This window comes from Aotus nancymaae, unplaced genomic scaffold, assembly GCF_030222135.1.
Source record: "Aotus nancymaae isolate 86718 unplaced genomic scaffold, 86718_ANA_hifiasm-v0.15.2.pri h1tg000076l, whole genome shotgun sequence".
Lineage (NCBI taxonomy): Eukaryota > Metazoa > Chordata > Mammalia > Primates > Aotidae > Aotus > Aotus nancymaae.
In genome coordinates, this window is record NW_026988491.1 from 21,460,797 (window position 1) to 21,476,827 (window position 16,031).

The following is a 16,031-nucleotide window of genomic DNA, read 5'->3' on the forward strand; positions in this document are numbered from 1 at the left end:
TGAGAGCGGGTGGAGGGAGCTGGATGTGGGCACAGCTCTGGCTCCGTGGGCCTCCTTGTGGGTCGCGGTCCTGTGTGGCTAAGTCTCCTTGTCTTTTGCATGCTTGGCGCCGCCCAGAGGCAGAGGAGATGGACGCAGTGGATGTCTCCGGCGTGCCCACAGAGGTGCTGCGCAACATTGAAGCCGACACCTACTGGTGCATGAGCAAGCTACTGGACGGCATTCAGGTGAGCGCCCGAGGTACCCACGGGGACCCAGCCCACGCCCACAGCTCCCGCGGTGAAGAGAGCATTGTGCCTGGGCTGCTTCTTGAGTCTCAGCGTGGCCGTGCAGTCTCTTCTGAAGCCTCACTTTGCTCATCTGGACCAGCACAGACCCCTCTAGCACAGACCCCTCAGGGTTGACGAAGTGTGAGAAACTGTGTGTGTGCTCTTGTTCTGGGAATGGTCACCATGTCCTGCTGAGTGCAGGAAGGCACTGCAGGAAGGCGAGGTGCAGAGTCTCATCCCCTCTACCCAGCTGCCTGCAGACCATTGCCACCACCACTACCAAATGGGACAGCTCACGGTCGCTGCGTGTGTGTGGCCAGCTGTGCTCAGCGGGATCCCCCCTTAAAGGGCCTCAGATTGGGGGCTGCAGCCCCTGGTCTTTAACACCAGGCTGTCGTCCTGTGACCGGGGCTCCAGGTGCGTGGGACACTGCAGCTGTGAGCTCTTGTCCTGTGGCCGGGGCTCCAGGTGTGTGGGACATTGCAGCTGTGAGCTCTCATCCTTTGGCCAGGGCTCCAGGTGTGTTGGATGCTTCAGCCGTGCCTGTCCCCAGAGAGCAACATGAGCTGGTGGGTCCCCTGCACCACAGCGGGGACTCTTTGGGTCTCTGTGTCAGCTAGGGTTAGTGGCTGAGATTTCTGTAGAAGAGCCACAGGTCTCCCAATGACAGGGCTGATCCTATGGAATGGTGTTGGGGCAGAATCCCACACAGTGCCTGGGAAGGGCCTTGTTGGTAGGCGATCAGGAATGAGGACTGGAACCAGCTGATACTACAGAGGAACGGCTGAGGGGGATGGACGGGCCCCTGAGTGGGTAGGGGGCATCTTAGTTTATTTGAGGCTGGCACATCTTTCTAGACACCTGCTTCCTGGGAGGTGCTGTGCTCCACACCCAGGAATAGTGGCGAGTAAGGGTGAGGCCTGCTCCAGAAGCTCACTAGGGAGGGAGGGTAGACGGGTAAGTATGGCATGAGGGGACACTTGAGCCCAAAGTTGGGAAAAAGTAGATTTCAGGGGACAGTGAATTTGCTGACAAAGCAAGACTTGTCAGACAGAGGAGGGTCAAAGCCAGAGCACAGTTTGGGTTGATAATCGTTTCCTCAGGGACCAAATGCCAAGGGCATCGTGGGTCTTTGCAGCTAGGTGGCCCTCTGTGAAGAACTGGGGACTCCCGGGAGGGTCTCCGTGTTCTACCAGCATCCCTGTTATCCCAGCTAAAAGGGGGGCCCTCATCTGAGAGACACAGAGACGTGACTGTTTGTCACCTGCGTTGCCTGCAGGGCTTGGCTATTCCTGAGCCACTGTGGTAAAGGTTGTTCCTGATACTGCTAAGTGAAGAGGTCTCAGCTGATCTACTTGATTTGAAATTGTCTAATATGGCTTTTATAACATGAGGTCTCAGGTTTAGACTCCAAGTTTAATTTGAATATTTTAGCTAAAAGGTTCTGTTGAGAAAAGACGTGTGGTTTGCTGTTAGATTTTGAAAGTAGAAGCCTGCTGTGTGGTTGGAGGCTGGAGACCTCATATCTGTTGGCTGATCCTGACTCTTCGTGACTGACTTTGTTCCTTGTAAAGAAAAATGTACCCGCTGGAGACATATTTTGGCCCAAGCACCAATTTATTATTTCCCCTGCTTTGCTAATACTTTCATACATTTTCTTCTTTCTCTTAGACCTTTTGGCTTTTTGCCCCCTTAGAAAAAGGATTGAATCATAATGTAAAACTTTATAAATTTCAAATGTCACTCTTCTGATCGTGAGTGATGGAACTTGTGCCATTTAAATACAAGATTATCTGGCCTCTATTTGTAAATAGAATCCACTGTACAATGGAATCGATGCTGGCTTTTCATTTCTCACCTGAGATTTGTGGTCTGATGAAATGGTTTATTGGCAGGCCTGGCAGGTGGAGGGGATCATGCTTTCCCGGCGTAGGTGTTTACGGTGCATCGTGGGCCCCTGGCAGCTGTTTATCTTTCTCTCACATGCCACGACGGATTCTGTGTGACCCTCCCAGGAGCAAGAGTTGAGTGATGTCTGTTCCCACCGTCCAGGGGCGTCGCAGCTTGGCTGTGATTGCTGTAGGTAGGGCTGCCTAGCAGAGCTCCTCTTGGGGACTGTTTAGTGTTTACAAGTACTGCCGCTGTTTTAAGTTCAGAGAACTATGAGGACGTGTACTCACTTAAAACCAAGGCAACACACGGGCTGGCATGTCAGCTCCTGGGGGACCTGGCCGCCTCTGCCTCGCAGCTCCCCTCCCTACTCTTGGTCTTACTGTCTGTGTTTCATTCATCTTGGAACTGCTAGAACCATCTTCCTCAAGCACCTTTTTCACCACATCACTGCCCTGATTGAAACCCCTGGGAAAGCTCTTTCTTGGTTTTCGCAAGTGCAGGCTCTCAGCGTGGCCTCCGCCAATCGTTACCAGTGTCCTGTCCAGGGCATGCTTATTCAAATCAGCTCTGTGGCCGTCCTTGCCATCACTGCAGACTTTAGTGGAGCTGCTGAACCAGAACCATGTGCCCGGGGCTCTTCCTCACCAGCAGGAGGATCTTAAAGGGCCCCTTAGGAGCACAGTTTCTGTGATTGCTAGGTCATCACCCTGGGAATGAGTATGAGGAACTAACACTGTCTCCACCACGACAGTGGTTCTTGGCATGGGCATTCTCAGAACAGGCTGGAGTTTGGTTACACCCTGCACACAAGGCTGAGACCAAGAGATAAAGCCCATTGCCCAGGCGACATGCTTGTTCTACAACCCAAGTTGGCTGCTCTGTGTTCTTTCCTAGCTGAAATACAGAAGCGAGTTCCATTTGCAGGAGAAGTTCCAGAGGGCAGAAGCCACATCTGTCTATTTTTTTTAACCCTTGGATGTCCTGGATAGTCATGACTATGTTTTTTGTTCACCTCAGAGCCTCAATTTGAGATTCTGTATTCTCCTTGTTTTCAGTAATTAACTTGGTCTTTTTTTTGTCAGAATGTGTGAAGCACCTGCCCTCTACAGGTGCTCAGGGAGGTGGAAGACTTTGGGTGTGTGAGTCAGCATGACCCTGCTGTCCCCAAGAAGCTCAGAGCCTGGAGGGATGGAGCAGGGGGAGAGGACAAAGTGCTGAGAGAGGAGGCTGTCAGCCTCAGTAAGACGGCACACTAGGAGAAAGAACAAACCACTCTTCCACTGACAAATGCCTGGAAACATTAGGGGATTGAAGTGGTCTGTTCTCACACTGCTTAAAGAAGTACTGAGACTGGGTAATTTTTAGAGAAAGAGGTTTAATTGGCTCACTGTTCCACAGGCTGTACAGGAATGATAGTGGAGGAGGCTTCTGGAAACTTTCTTTTTGTTTTGAGACAGAGTCTCGCTCTGTTGCCCCGACTAGAGTGCAGTGGCGTGATTGTGGCTTACTGCAATCTCCACCTCCTGGGTTCAAGTGATTCTCTGGCCTCAGCCTCCCGAGTAGCTGGGACTACAGGCATGTGCCGCCACGCTTGGCTAATTTTTTGTATTTTTAGTAGAGACAGGGTTTCACCATGTTAACCAGGATGGTCTCAATCTACTGACCTTGTGATCCACCCACCTTGGCCTCCCAAAGTGTTGGGATTACTGGCGTAAGCCACCATGCCCAGCTCGGAAACTTTTAATCATGGCAGAAGGTGAAGGGGAAGCTTGCACGTCTTACATGGCCAGAGCAGGAGGGCAAGGAGCAGGGGGAGGTACCACACACTTTTAAACAACCAGGTCTCAGGAGAACTCATGGCGCAACACTCGTGGGGATGGGGCTAACCCATTAGAAACTGCCCCCATGATCCGGCCACATCCAGCCAGGTCCCGCCTCCAGCACTGGGGATTACAGCTGAACCTGAGATTTGAGTGGGGCAGAGATCCAAACTGTATCAGCGGTATTGAACCAAGACTGTCTAACAGGCATCGTGGGAGTCCTTAACAGCAAAGAGAGGTCCTCTAGGAGCCAAGAGCGCTGACGCCACTGGCTGATGCTAGTGAATTGGAGGGAATTGTCCGACCAGCTCATGGCTAGGATTGCAGGCCTTCCTGCCCTGGCGAGGTGTGATCACAGAAGCCGGTCCTGTGCAGGGAGATGAGGTGCTGCCCGGAGCAGAGACACGGGCTCTGCGTGGACATGCCCAGGCCTGTGTGCCTTGGGACTCCGCACTCCAAACATTAGGGAAGAACTCAAAGAGCTTTTGTTTGTGTGGGTTAATTCTCTTGATAACTGCCATGTTAGAAATTCAAATAGAGAAAATTAAAAATATTTAGTAATTTATTTAAAAACAACAGTGGAAAACCCATTACATATTATTATAGGTAACATTTTTATGATAAAGTACTATTTTTCAAAACAAAATGTTTAGTGAGAAGAAAGGCATTGTTTCACATTCTTGCAAATCTCCTTAATGTCTAACTTAATAGAATAATTCTTATTTCTACTTCTACATTCAATTTGTTGTGGCATTTTTTTGTTTTGGCTGAAGAATGTGAAGAAAATCCAGCATCATATACATACATAGCTGGAAAAAGGAGTGCTGCTTTGTTCTTTTTTTTTTTTTGAGATGGAGTCTCGCTTTGTTGCCCAGACTGGAGTGCAATGGCAGGATCTCACCTCACCGCAACCTCCACCTCCCAGGTTCAAGCGATTCTCCCACCTCAGCCTCCGGAGTAGCTGGAATTACAGGCACCTGCCACCATGCCCGGCTAATATTTGTATTTTTGGTAGAGACAGGGTTTCACCATGTTGGCCAGGCTGGTCTTGAACTCCTGACCTCAAGTGATCTGCCCGCCTCAGCCTCCTAAATTGCTGGGATTACAGGTGTGAGCCACTGCGTCCAGCCAGGAAGTGTTGTAATAGCCTTTTCAGGTAATTTTGGATTCTTTTTTCGTTCATACTATACTGTTAGTCAACACATGGTAGTTTCTTAAAGGTTAGTTGCGATGTGAAATCTGAAACCTCATCAGTGAATGTTTTGTACTCAGTGACATTAAAATTGATGGCTTGTCTTACACATTGATAGGATCTTCTACCCATATATTTTTGATTCTAACGTCATTCATTGGCGATTTGGAAAATATTGGCTGACTGAGGTGTGCAGATCTCCAAATGTTGACACGTTTCATTGCACAATCAAATTTGTTAGTGTTACCACTGTCTCATAAGAAGTAGCTGTCAGGCCCAGGGTGGCAGATAAGTCTTCCAAAATTCAGATTTTAATTTAAAAGCTCAAATATTATCATTGGAAACAAACACCGTTCCTGGTTTCCTTTGAAGTGACAGGCTAACTTCCTTTTTGAGAAAATATCTTCCAGAGGCCCAGCCTTGAATAACGGGTTTGTCTGTTCTTTCACGTAAACATGTTTCTTGATGACAGTGCTCAGTTCAGCTCACAGCTGAAGCCAGCGCACCAAGTACTTTCCTTGACGAAGCCTCTGTCTCTGGATTTGCCCCTCAGAGGCTTTACCTGTTCTCCCCACCTGTTGTTCAGCGCTGAGACTGAGCACAGTATTAATAGTAGGGTCAGTGACCTTTCCCGCTGCATCTAGGGCATCTTTAGTGAAACAGCCTTTCGTTTTCACACCATGAGCATGTGCTATCAGGAACACAGTGACTGCGAATGTGGCGGGGGCACCGCCCTGCCTGCTGCCAGTGTGCCCGCAGTTTTACCCACCGCTGCCTGTGTACTGCCAGCACGAATGTCAGCCCCATGAGGAAGGTGAATCATGCCTTCGTGTTACTATGACAGCAGTTTCAACATAACAGACCCCTTGAAAGGTGTAGGGACCCCCAGCAGTTGGCTGCCTACTCTCTGAGAACTTCCACCTAGGAGGGATGATCTCCTGCCACAGGCCTGTGGCGTTCCCATGGGAAGAGGCTTCTGCAGATGACCTCGCAGCAGAAGAAGTACAAACCAAGCGGAGAGAGAGCGCGCTGGGAGTAAATGTTAGCGATTACTCTCATCGGGAGGATTTGTACTGAGACGTGAGACTATAGAACAACGATTTGAAAGGAACAATACAGTGTGTAACTTAAAAATATTAAGGAGAAAGAAACAGTTTAAAATAAAGTCTCTGAAGAAAGAACTCACAGGAACCAAACAGAACTTCTAGCAATCAAAATTAGAGTCACTGAAATTTAGAACTCATTGGACAAAGGAGAAGAGAGAGTTAGTTAGAATTGAATGTAGTGCTGAGAAAATTACCAACTAGGCCCACACAGAGAGATAGTGAAAATATGACACATTAAGACATGAAAGATAGAATTTAAAAAATAGAACTAGAAAGAGAAAATGTATTGGAGGAAAGCCAGTATTTGTAAAGATATGCCTGGAAATTTTTCAGCATTGATGAGATGTTGTTACTAATATCTAGTAAACAAACCTCCAGAAAGATGAATTGAAACAAATTACCTAGAGAAGAGAAAGTCTCATAGGAAAGAAGGAGGGCCAGAACAAAGCAGAATAATGTGTCTCATGTTCTGAAGAAAAATAACTGTTTAATCAGATCAGATTTAAAACCAGAATCAAGTTATATGCTTCCTATAAGACACCTAAACACAAGGAGACTCGTAGAAAGGAAATGCAACAGAAGAATGTTACACAAAGTGCCAGAATGAGAAGATGCGGTGTTTGATTTTTTTTTTTTCCTACCAAGTACACTGGTAGGGTTCTAGCCAGATACTTGATTAAAAAAATAATTGGGTGGGCTGTTATTTATTTCAGTGGTTTCATGGCTGTGTCTTTTTAATGCTATTTGGTGTTAGTAGCTATGGTTTTGGGGGTGGTTTTTGGTGTAGATCACAGAAATTACACTTGAGCCAATACCAGGTGATGAACACTTCTTTAAGAGGGATTGTTTTAACACAGCGTGGTGGCTTCTGGGCCTGAGATAACTGGTTTTGAGTGTGTGCTTTTTGGGCAGTGGAAGCTGCTAACCTAGTGCTGTGTTTCAGCCCCTCCCTCTCCCTGGGGATTTAAGGTTGGTATCCAGTGAGAAGTTCTGGGCTGGGCTGGGCACGGTGGCTCACGCCTGTAATCCCAGCACTTTGGGAGCTGAGGCGGGCAGATCACATGAGGTCAGGAGTTTGAGACCAACCTGGCCAACACGCTAAAACCCTGTCTCTATTAAAAATACAAAAATTAGCCCCGCGTGGTGGTGCACGCTTGTGATCCCAGCTTCTTGGGAGGCTGAGGCAGGAGAATTGCTTGAACCTGGGAGACGGAGGTTGCAGTGAGCCGAGATTGCGCTGCTACCCTCTAGCCAGGGCGACAGAACTAGACTCCATCTCAAAAAAAAAGAAAGAAGTTCCAGGCTGGATGCGGCCCTCTCAGGCTTTTAGGGGATTATTCTTGAGCTTTTGCCAGTCTTTTCATTTCACTAACAGCCCTTGTGCCAAGGTTGTCGGTTCGCTGTTACTTCTTGAATTACAGCCTCCGTATTTGCCTACCCTGAAGTCATACTATTACTCTTAGCTTCATTACTTAACAGGACAGTTTCTTTGAGTAGAAAAGAACCATTGCCTTTTATAATTAGTCATTTACATTTCCTTTCCTTGGGGAAGTATTACTGAATTCTAAGAACTGGTTGGGGGCATGGAAGTGATAGGAATATTGGAGAAAGTGACTAAATTATCTTGAAACTTGTCAGAGAAAAGGCCAGAAAGGCAGTGGCATCGTGGCTCATTTAGAGAAAGGGCAGGAAATGAGCAGGCCTGTGACTTGGGGCTGGAGTGAACTGTCTGGGGGCAGGTATCGTCCTTCAGGTAGGGCTGGTGTGAGTTAACCATTGTCATTAACACCAGGGAGGTGACAGGGTAGTTGGGGGAAGCCATAGCCTGCACACCAAGTCAGGGAGATGTGCGGCTTCTTACAGGGCCTGCTCACAGAGGGGTCGGCCAAAGGTAATTGAGGGTGGCTCAGGACCCTGTACCATGGGTTCTGGCAGCTGGAACTTGGAATGGATTAGGTCCTGGGGATGTCATTATCTGAAAGAGAATAACAAAGGAAGGACCAGGCTGATGCCCAGGAAGGTGGCAGAGAAAAAGTGCACTCCAATGGAGCTCTGATTTGGCATTTGTTGTATACATCCAGAAGAGAGTCTTCACCTGGACAGCGCAGTGGAGCACCTGGCGGAGGCTGGGGAGGGAAAATGGATATTTGGAGCACCAAGTCTGTTTAGATGTGCCAAATGCACACGTGCCCCAGGTGCTGGCTCAACTGTGCTCCTGTGGGGAAGAATCTTAGATATGTGTGTTTGGGCCCCAGTCGATAAAATTGAGGACTCCTACCAAGATTTTAGAAAGGTTTATTAAACAGCTAAGAATGTGTTACTGGGCTGTGACAGAGGTTCATTAAGAATGAATCATTGAGCAGCAAGCAATTTAAAAATGAAAATTAAAAGATTCAATTTACAATAGCATTGAAAAGCCATAGGAATCCACGTCGTTGCCTGAATGAATAGTGGATTCCTCTTAATGACTCAGTAGTACTCCGTCGGGTGAATATATCACAGCTTACCTGTCCTGTTGGTGGCAGCCAAGGCTGTTTCCGGTCTTGGGCTGCTGAGAATAACGTTTCCGTGAACATCCACATCCACATCTTCTTCTAGACGTCTGTTAGGTCCTGGCTGTTCTGTGTCAGAATGCAAGTTCTCCAACATTGCATTCCCCCCATGCTCTTCATTTATTCTGATTCCCATAGCAGTCCTTTGTCAAGATAGATATTTTGAGAATATTTTCTCCTGTGGCTTATCAGTTCATTTCATTAACAATGTCTTCTGTGAGCCAGCAGTTTCAACTTTGATGAAATCTAATTTACCATTGTTTTCTTTTGCGGTCATGGTTTTCTATGTCCTGCCTACCTCCGCAATGCCAAGATACACCTAGTTATGATTTATCACTTTAGTTTTTAGTTTTAGGTCTGTGACCTAGCTTGACTTAATTTCTGTGTATGGTGTAAGGAAGATGTCAGGGTTCCATTTTTCCTCTGTAGATGTCCTCGTGAGCACAGCTCCATTTGTCGAAAACACTTTTGTCCTATTTCACTTATACTGAAAGTTAGATTCCCTAAGTGTGTGTCTGTTTCTGGACACAGCGTTCTGTCCAGTGACGTATGAATGGTCTTAATCCAGTTCACACTGTCTTAGTTACTGCAGATTTTCACGGAGTTGAGTAAGGTCAGTCCTCTTTGTTCTCTTTAAACATTATCTTAAGTATTTTTGGTCCTTTGCATTTTTATATAAAGTTTGTTATTTGCCATTCCCTACCACATTGACAGTGTTAACAAATACCAAGTTGTCTTATCCGTGAGCATAATACATTTCTTTTTTTTTTTTTTTTTTTTGAGACGGAGTTTCGCTCTTGATACCCAGGCTGGAGCGCAATGGCGCGATCTCGGCTCACCGCAATCTCCGCCTCCTGGGTTCAGGCAATTCTCCTGCCTCAGCCTCCTGAGTAGCTGGGATTACAGGCACGCGCCACCGTGCCCAGCTAATTTTTTGTATTAGTAGAGACGGGGTTTCACCATGGTGACCAGGATGGTCTCGATCTCTTGACCTCGTGATCCACCCGCCTCGGCCTCCCAAAGTGCTGGGATTACAGGCTTGAGCCACCGCGCCCGGCCGAGCATAATACATTTCTTAACTTATTTAGATAGTCTTTAATTTAGCCTCACAGATATTTTGCAGTTTTTGGCATAGGGTTTTGCTCGTGTTTTGTTGATTTTTATTTCTGATTTTTTTTTTTCTGATGCTATTTGAATGGCATAGCTTTGTTGGTCTTTTTTATTTTTGGATTTTTTTACTACGGGTTTATACAAGTACAGTTGATTTTTGTAAACTGACAGTTTTCCAGGTACTGCTGCTGCATAGCAAATGGCTCCCAACCTGCTGACTAGAAGCAGCCATGCTTTTGTGCTCTCGGGTTCTGTCAGTCAGGATCTCCATCAGGGCGTGGCATGGACGGCTTATTTGTGCACTGTGATGTTTGGAATCTCGGGTGGAGGCTGGAAGCATCTAGACTCCCTTTCATTTCAGAGCCTGGTGCCCTGGGCCTGCATGACTCTAAGAGCAGGACTTTGGATTGGATTGCTCGGTCTTGGCCTCTCCGTGCACTGATTGTCCTTGTAGGATGGTGGCCTTGGGATTGTCAGACCTCTTACTGGATGGTTCATGGCTTCCAGTAATACTCTGCCAGCAAACAAGGTGGAAGCTGCATTTTTCGTGACTGCGCCTCAGAAGTCATACCCCCGTACTCTTTCGCTTGAAGCGGTCACAGCCTGTTCTGATTGAAAGAGGGAGAAATTGGTCTCCATGTCTTGATGCTGGGGTGGCACAGTCACCTTGTGACTTTGTGGCCACTTTTGGAAAATGTCCTACTTGTTTCTAGTGATCTTCGTAGAGTCATTTATTACTGCTAGGAGCTTGTTAGTAGATGCCTTAGGATTTTCTGTACACAGCGATTTCAGCAGCAAATAAAGAGACTCTTCTTTCTTTGCAGGACAAGTCATTTTTATAGGTATACTTTGGAGATACTGCATGTTTGATTCGAAACCACCACAGTAAAGCAACTATCATAATAAAACCAGCCACGCAAGTTTTTTGCTTTCTCGATGCATGTAAAAATTATAGTTTATTACATGTACAGTAGCATTGTATCTAAAAAGTGTATATACCTTAATTCAAAAATACTTTATTGCTAAGAAATGCGAATGATCATCTGAGCCTTCAGCAAGTCGTAATCTTTTTCCCTGTGGAGGGTCTCGTCTCGTCTGGATGGCTGCGGACTGATCAGGGTGGTGGTTGCTGAAGTTGGGATAGCTGTGGCCATTTGTTAAATTAAGACAACAATTTGAAGTTTGCCACGTCAATGGAGCCACCTTTTCATGAAAGATCTCTCTGTAGCATGCAGTGCTATTTGATGGCATTTTATCCACAGCAGGACTTCTTTCAAAACTCAAGTCAGTCCTCTCAAGCCCTGCCGCTGTTTTATCAACTAGGCTTACGGAGTGTTCTAAAACCTTTGTTGTCATTTCAGCAATGTTCACAGCATCTTTATCAGGAATAGCTTCCATCTCAAACCACTTTCTTGGAGTCCAGTCATTCTGGGAAAAAAACAAAAACCAAAAAACCATGTTTTCCCTCATTCATAAGAAGCACCTTCTCATCCATTCAAATTGTACTGTGAGATTGCAGTAATTGAAGCACATTTTCAGACTATTTCTAATTCTGTTCTCTTTCTGTTTCTGCCACATCTGCAGTTACTTATTCCATGGAAGTATTGGACCCCTCAACGTCATCCATGAGTGTTAGAATCAGTTTCTAACTCCCGCTAATGTTGGTATTTAGACCTCTTCCCGTGAATCACAGATATTCTTAATGGCATCTAGAATAGCAGATTCTTTCCACAAGGTTTTCAACACACTTTGCCCAGTTCATCAGAGGAAGCACTGTCTATGACAGCTATAGTCTTATCAAGTACATTTCTCAAATAATGACTTGGAAGTTGAAATTACTCCTTGGTCCATGGTTTGCACAATGAATATTGCATCCGCAGGCATGAACACAACTTTCATCTTCCTGCACGTCTCCATCAGTGCTCTTGGGGGACCAGGTGCACTGTCCATGAGCAGGAATATTTTGAAGAAAATCTTTCTTTCTGAGCAGTAGGTCTCAACAGTGGGCTTAAAATATTTGGTAAACCCTGCTGTAAATGAATGTGCTGTCATCCAGGCTTTGTTGTTCCATTTATAGAGCACAGGGAGAGTACTGTACCCTTAAGTACCTGGTTCTTAAGGGTCCTAGGAGTTTCAGAATGGTAAATGAGCATTGGCTTAAACTTAAAGTCATCAGCTGCTTTAGCTCCCAACAAGAGTCAGCCTGTCCTTTGAAGCTTTAAACTGAGGCATTGACCCCATCCTCTCTAGCTATGAAAGTTGTAGATGGCATCTTCTTCCAGTAGAAGGCTGTTTCATTTACACAGAAAATCTGTTGTTTAGAGTGGCCGCCTTCGTCAGTTATCTTGGCTAGATCTTTGTTGGAGAACTTGTTACTGGTTCTCCATCAGCACTTGCTGCTTTACCTTGGACTTTTATGCTGTGGAGACAGCTTATTTCCTTAAATTTTATGAAGCTACCTCTGTTAGCTTCCACCTTTTCTTCTGTAACTTCCTCACTTCTCTCAGCCTTCATAGAACTAAGGAGAGTCAGGGTCTTGCTCTGGACTAGGCTTTGGCTTAGGAGAAAGGTGTAGCTATTTTCGTCTTCTCTCCAGACCACTGAAACTTCATCCACGTCAGCAAGAAGGCTTCTTAACATTCGTGTGTTCACTGAAGTAACACTTTTAATTTCCTTCAAGAACTTTTCCATTGGATTCACAATCTGGCTATTTGACAAAAAAAAAAAAGGCCTGCCTTTTGGCTTATCTCAGCTTTTTGCATGCCTTCCTCATTAGGCGTGATCTTTCTGGCTTTTGATTTAAAGTGAGATACGTGTGATTCTTTCTTTACTTGAACACTTTACTTAACCCATTGTAGGGATTTTACTTGGCCTAATACCACTATTGTTGTCTCTCAGAAAATAGGAAAGCCCGAGGAGAGGGAGAGAGATGGGGAACTGCTGGTCAGCGGGGCAGTTGGAACACGCACAGAACATGTGTTGATTAAGTTTGTTGTCTTACATGGTGTGGATCGTGGAGCCCCAAAACGATTGTAATGGTAACATCAAAGGTGATTGATTACCGATACCCATAAAAAGTTGTAAGGATAATGAAAAAGCTTGAAATATTGTGAGAATTACCAAAATGTGACACAGAGGCACAAAATAGATGTTTGTTTGTTTTTGAGACAGGGTCTATGTTGCCCAGGCTGGAGTGCAGTGGCGTGATCTCAGCTCACTGCAACTGCTGCCTCCCAGGCACAAGCGATTCTCCCACCTCAGCCTCCTGAATAGCTGGAACTACAGGCACTTGCCACCACACCTGGCTAATTTTTGTATTTTTGGTAGAGATGGGGTTTCACCGTGTTTCCCAGGTTGGTCTTGAACTCCTGGGCTCAAGTGATCTGCCCACCTTAGCCTCTCAAAGTGCTGGGATTGCAGGTGCACACCACTGTGCCCAGCCATGAAATGTATGTTTTATTTAAAATGTACTCTTGTAGATAGCTTATTCTTGGAGCTTGCTTTCTTACCCTTTTAGTGTATGTTTAGACTGGAGATATTCATCTAGTCTCTCCAGCCTAATTATTTATATGGTTGGGGTTTAGGTTGTCATTTTCCTATTTGTTTTCTATTTGTTTCATCTTTTCTTATTTGTTCTTTTTTTCCCTGCCTTCTTTGGATGAACTGAGTATTTTTTTAAATTATTGGAGTCTGGTTTTTTAGAGTAGTCTTAACTTTACAGAAAAATTGAGCAGGAAGTTAGAGAGGTCCCATGAGCTCCTCAGCGTCCTCCTTCAGCCCCAGCTACCCTGTGATTTGCATCTCACTTCAGTGACTTTAGTGTGGCGTTTGGGTTACAGTTGAGGAGCCAGTATTGATGCATTATTATCAACTAAAGTCCATAGTGTACACCAGAGTTGGCTTTTTGTGCTGTTTGTGCTGTGGGTTTTAAAAGGTGTGCAGTGACACGAATCCTCCAAGAAAGTGCAGCACAGTGTCATTCCCTTGCCCGAACATGCCCGCGCCCCACCTGTTTGTCCCCTTCCACCCACCCTCTGGGCTTTTTACTGTTGCCATCGTTTTGCCTTTGCCAGAATGTGACTTAGTTGAAATCCTGCAGTGTGGAGCCTTTTCAACCCGGCTGCTTCCACCGCGGTTGCTTATCTTCCCAGTGGCTTCCCAGCTGTCTCCCTCCCTCCCTGTTTCCATGCCGGCATTGGTGGCAGCTCTGCTCCTTGCGGTGTGCTTCCGGAAGTGACCACGAACGGCCTCCTTGTGCCGGTGTGCCGCTATACTCTGCTGGTTGGCCTGTGTCTGAAGTCAGGTGACAGCCACGTTTCAAGTGGTTTACAGAGGCACTGGTGACTGTGGTCTGGCTGCGTTGGGAGCCATCAGCCTTAAACCACTGTTTCATGGGGGCAGGTTGGGTTTGCACTTTGTATGATGGTTCTTTTAGACACAGTAATTCACTTAACATCCCCTGTGCCCTTTCGATGGAGCCCTTCCTCTCTCCATTTCACAGATGGGAAAGCAGAAGAGCAGAGAAATGAATCTGGCAGGTAGGAAAGCAGGGAGTTAAACAAGGCTCTGTAGAATTTACACAGCTGTGCTCTGAGGGCACTTTCTGAAAGTGCAGCAGAGCCCTGTCCGTGGCCCTGCCCTTCCCTCCTCTTTGCAGGGACTGTAGTGAAGACATCAAGGGGATCCATTTGACCAGCGCCTCTAAGCTTGGAGGGACAGCACATGTGATAGATGGCACAATCGAGATTCAGAAGGGGTTCAGCTGCCTGCAGGGTCAGCGGGAACCAGTCAAATGAATGAGATAACAGGGAGAGATGGCAAGCCCTACCTACATTCAGGTGCATGAGCCCACCAGTCAGGTCAGCAGAAGGCAGTGTGGACAGAGCTGGCCAGCAGGTCAGCAGAAGGCAGTGTGGACAGTTGGGGCTGATCTGTCTTCTGTGAGAATCGCCTGTGACCACTTTGCCTGGATGACGGCCTCATGAATGATAGCCCTGCATCCTCTTTGGGCTCATTCCATTGTTTCTACGTCATCTTTCCGTGATGCGAATCTCTTACCTGCGGTGGCTCCATTTCCATTTCATTAACTGCATTTGAGAGCACTGCCTGGGGCTCACGCTGACTCCCACATGGCCCGCCAGCCTCAGAATGGTCTCTTCCCGCCTCAGCTGCAGCTTCCTCGCTGACCTCCAGCTGCCCTGGCCTCCCTTTCATTTCTTGGATGTGACATGCTCCCTTGGGCCACTGGGGCTCTGCTGCTTGGTGCCTGAACCCTCTCACTCATCTCTGCTCAGGCCTTACGTACTCCAAGTGGTCTTTGGGACCCAGCCCAGGTTCTGTGCTGTGATGGTGTGGCCACCCAGGTGCTCGTTAGCAGTAAATGTGCACTTGCCTGACATGTGAGGAACATTGGCTTGGCTGCCAGACTGCCATCCCTGTGGACAGAAGGCTCTGTCTGCCTGTCCACTTTTCCGAACCCTGTCTGTGTCGGGGACCCCAAGGCCACCCCACAGAGCCACACTCATGGCTGTGACTCCTCACAGTGCAAGGATGCAGAGGAGACTCCATCAGGGGGTGAAGTGGGCTTCCAAGACCTCTCCTGGTGCAGTCACACAGGACATGCTTCATCCCTCCAGCGTGGGGCTGGGACGACCTGTGTGAAACGTTGTCTGTTGGGGAAGCACATGAGCGACTCAGCACCCAGGATGTTCCTGGGGACTGGGCTTGCAGGCACTCTCTTTTTGGCATGTGCCCAAATGCAGCCTCCCCGGAGGAGAGCAGGTGCCCAGGGTGAACCACACCGCAGTGTCAGCCCGCTGAGTCATCCAGATTAGCCAGGGAATTGTGGGAACTCTCCCGAAACCCACATTCTAGGCACCAGCCGGGAGCCGGCCTTACATGCAGGACTCTCCAGGGACGGATGTCATTCCCGGGCCTGCCTGTTTGACTCCATCGTGCAGCATTGAGATTCAGGACTTGATTTTCCAGCATGCAGGAGGCTTTCAGTGTTTGTGGAACAGATGAAAGAACTAATAGTCTGATGTGGGTCTGCCTTCCGCTGGACTGGTGCATTAATTGCACGAATGTAT

At 47.1% G+C, this 16,031-nt stretch overlaps 1 protein-coding gene across 6 annotated transcripts in view; it reads left to right on the top strand.

The window, feature by feature from the left end:
* The window catches only part of TBC1D22A (TBC1 domain family member 22A), a 383,821-nt gene that overhangs the window by 202,056 nt on the left and 165,734 nt on the right, over nucleotides 1-16,031 (top strand). For all 6 annotated transcript variants that reach the window (XM_064368239.1, XM_064368240.1, XM_064368241.1 and 3 more), the window contains one exon: nucleotides 118-227. In XM_064368239.1, coding sequence (XP_064224309.1) covers nucleotides 118-227 — 110 coding nt within the window. The remainder of the gene's footprint in view (nucleotides 1-117; nucleotides 228-16,031) is intronic.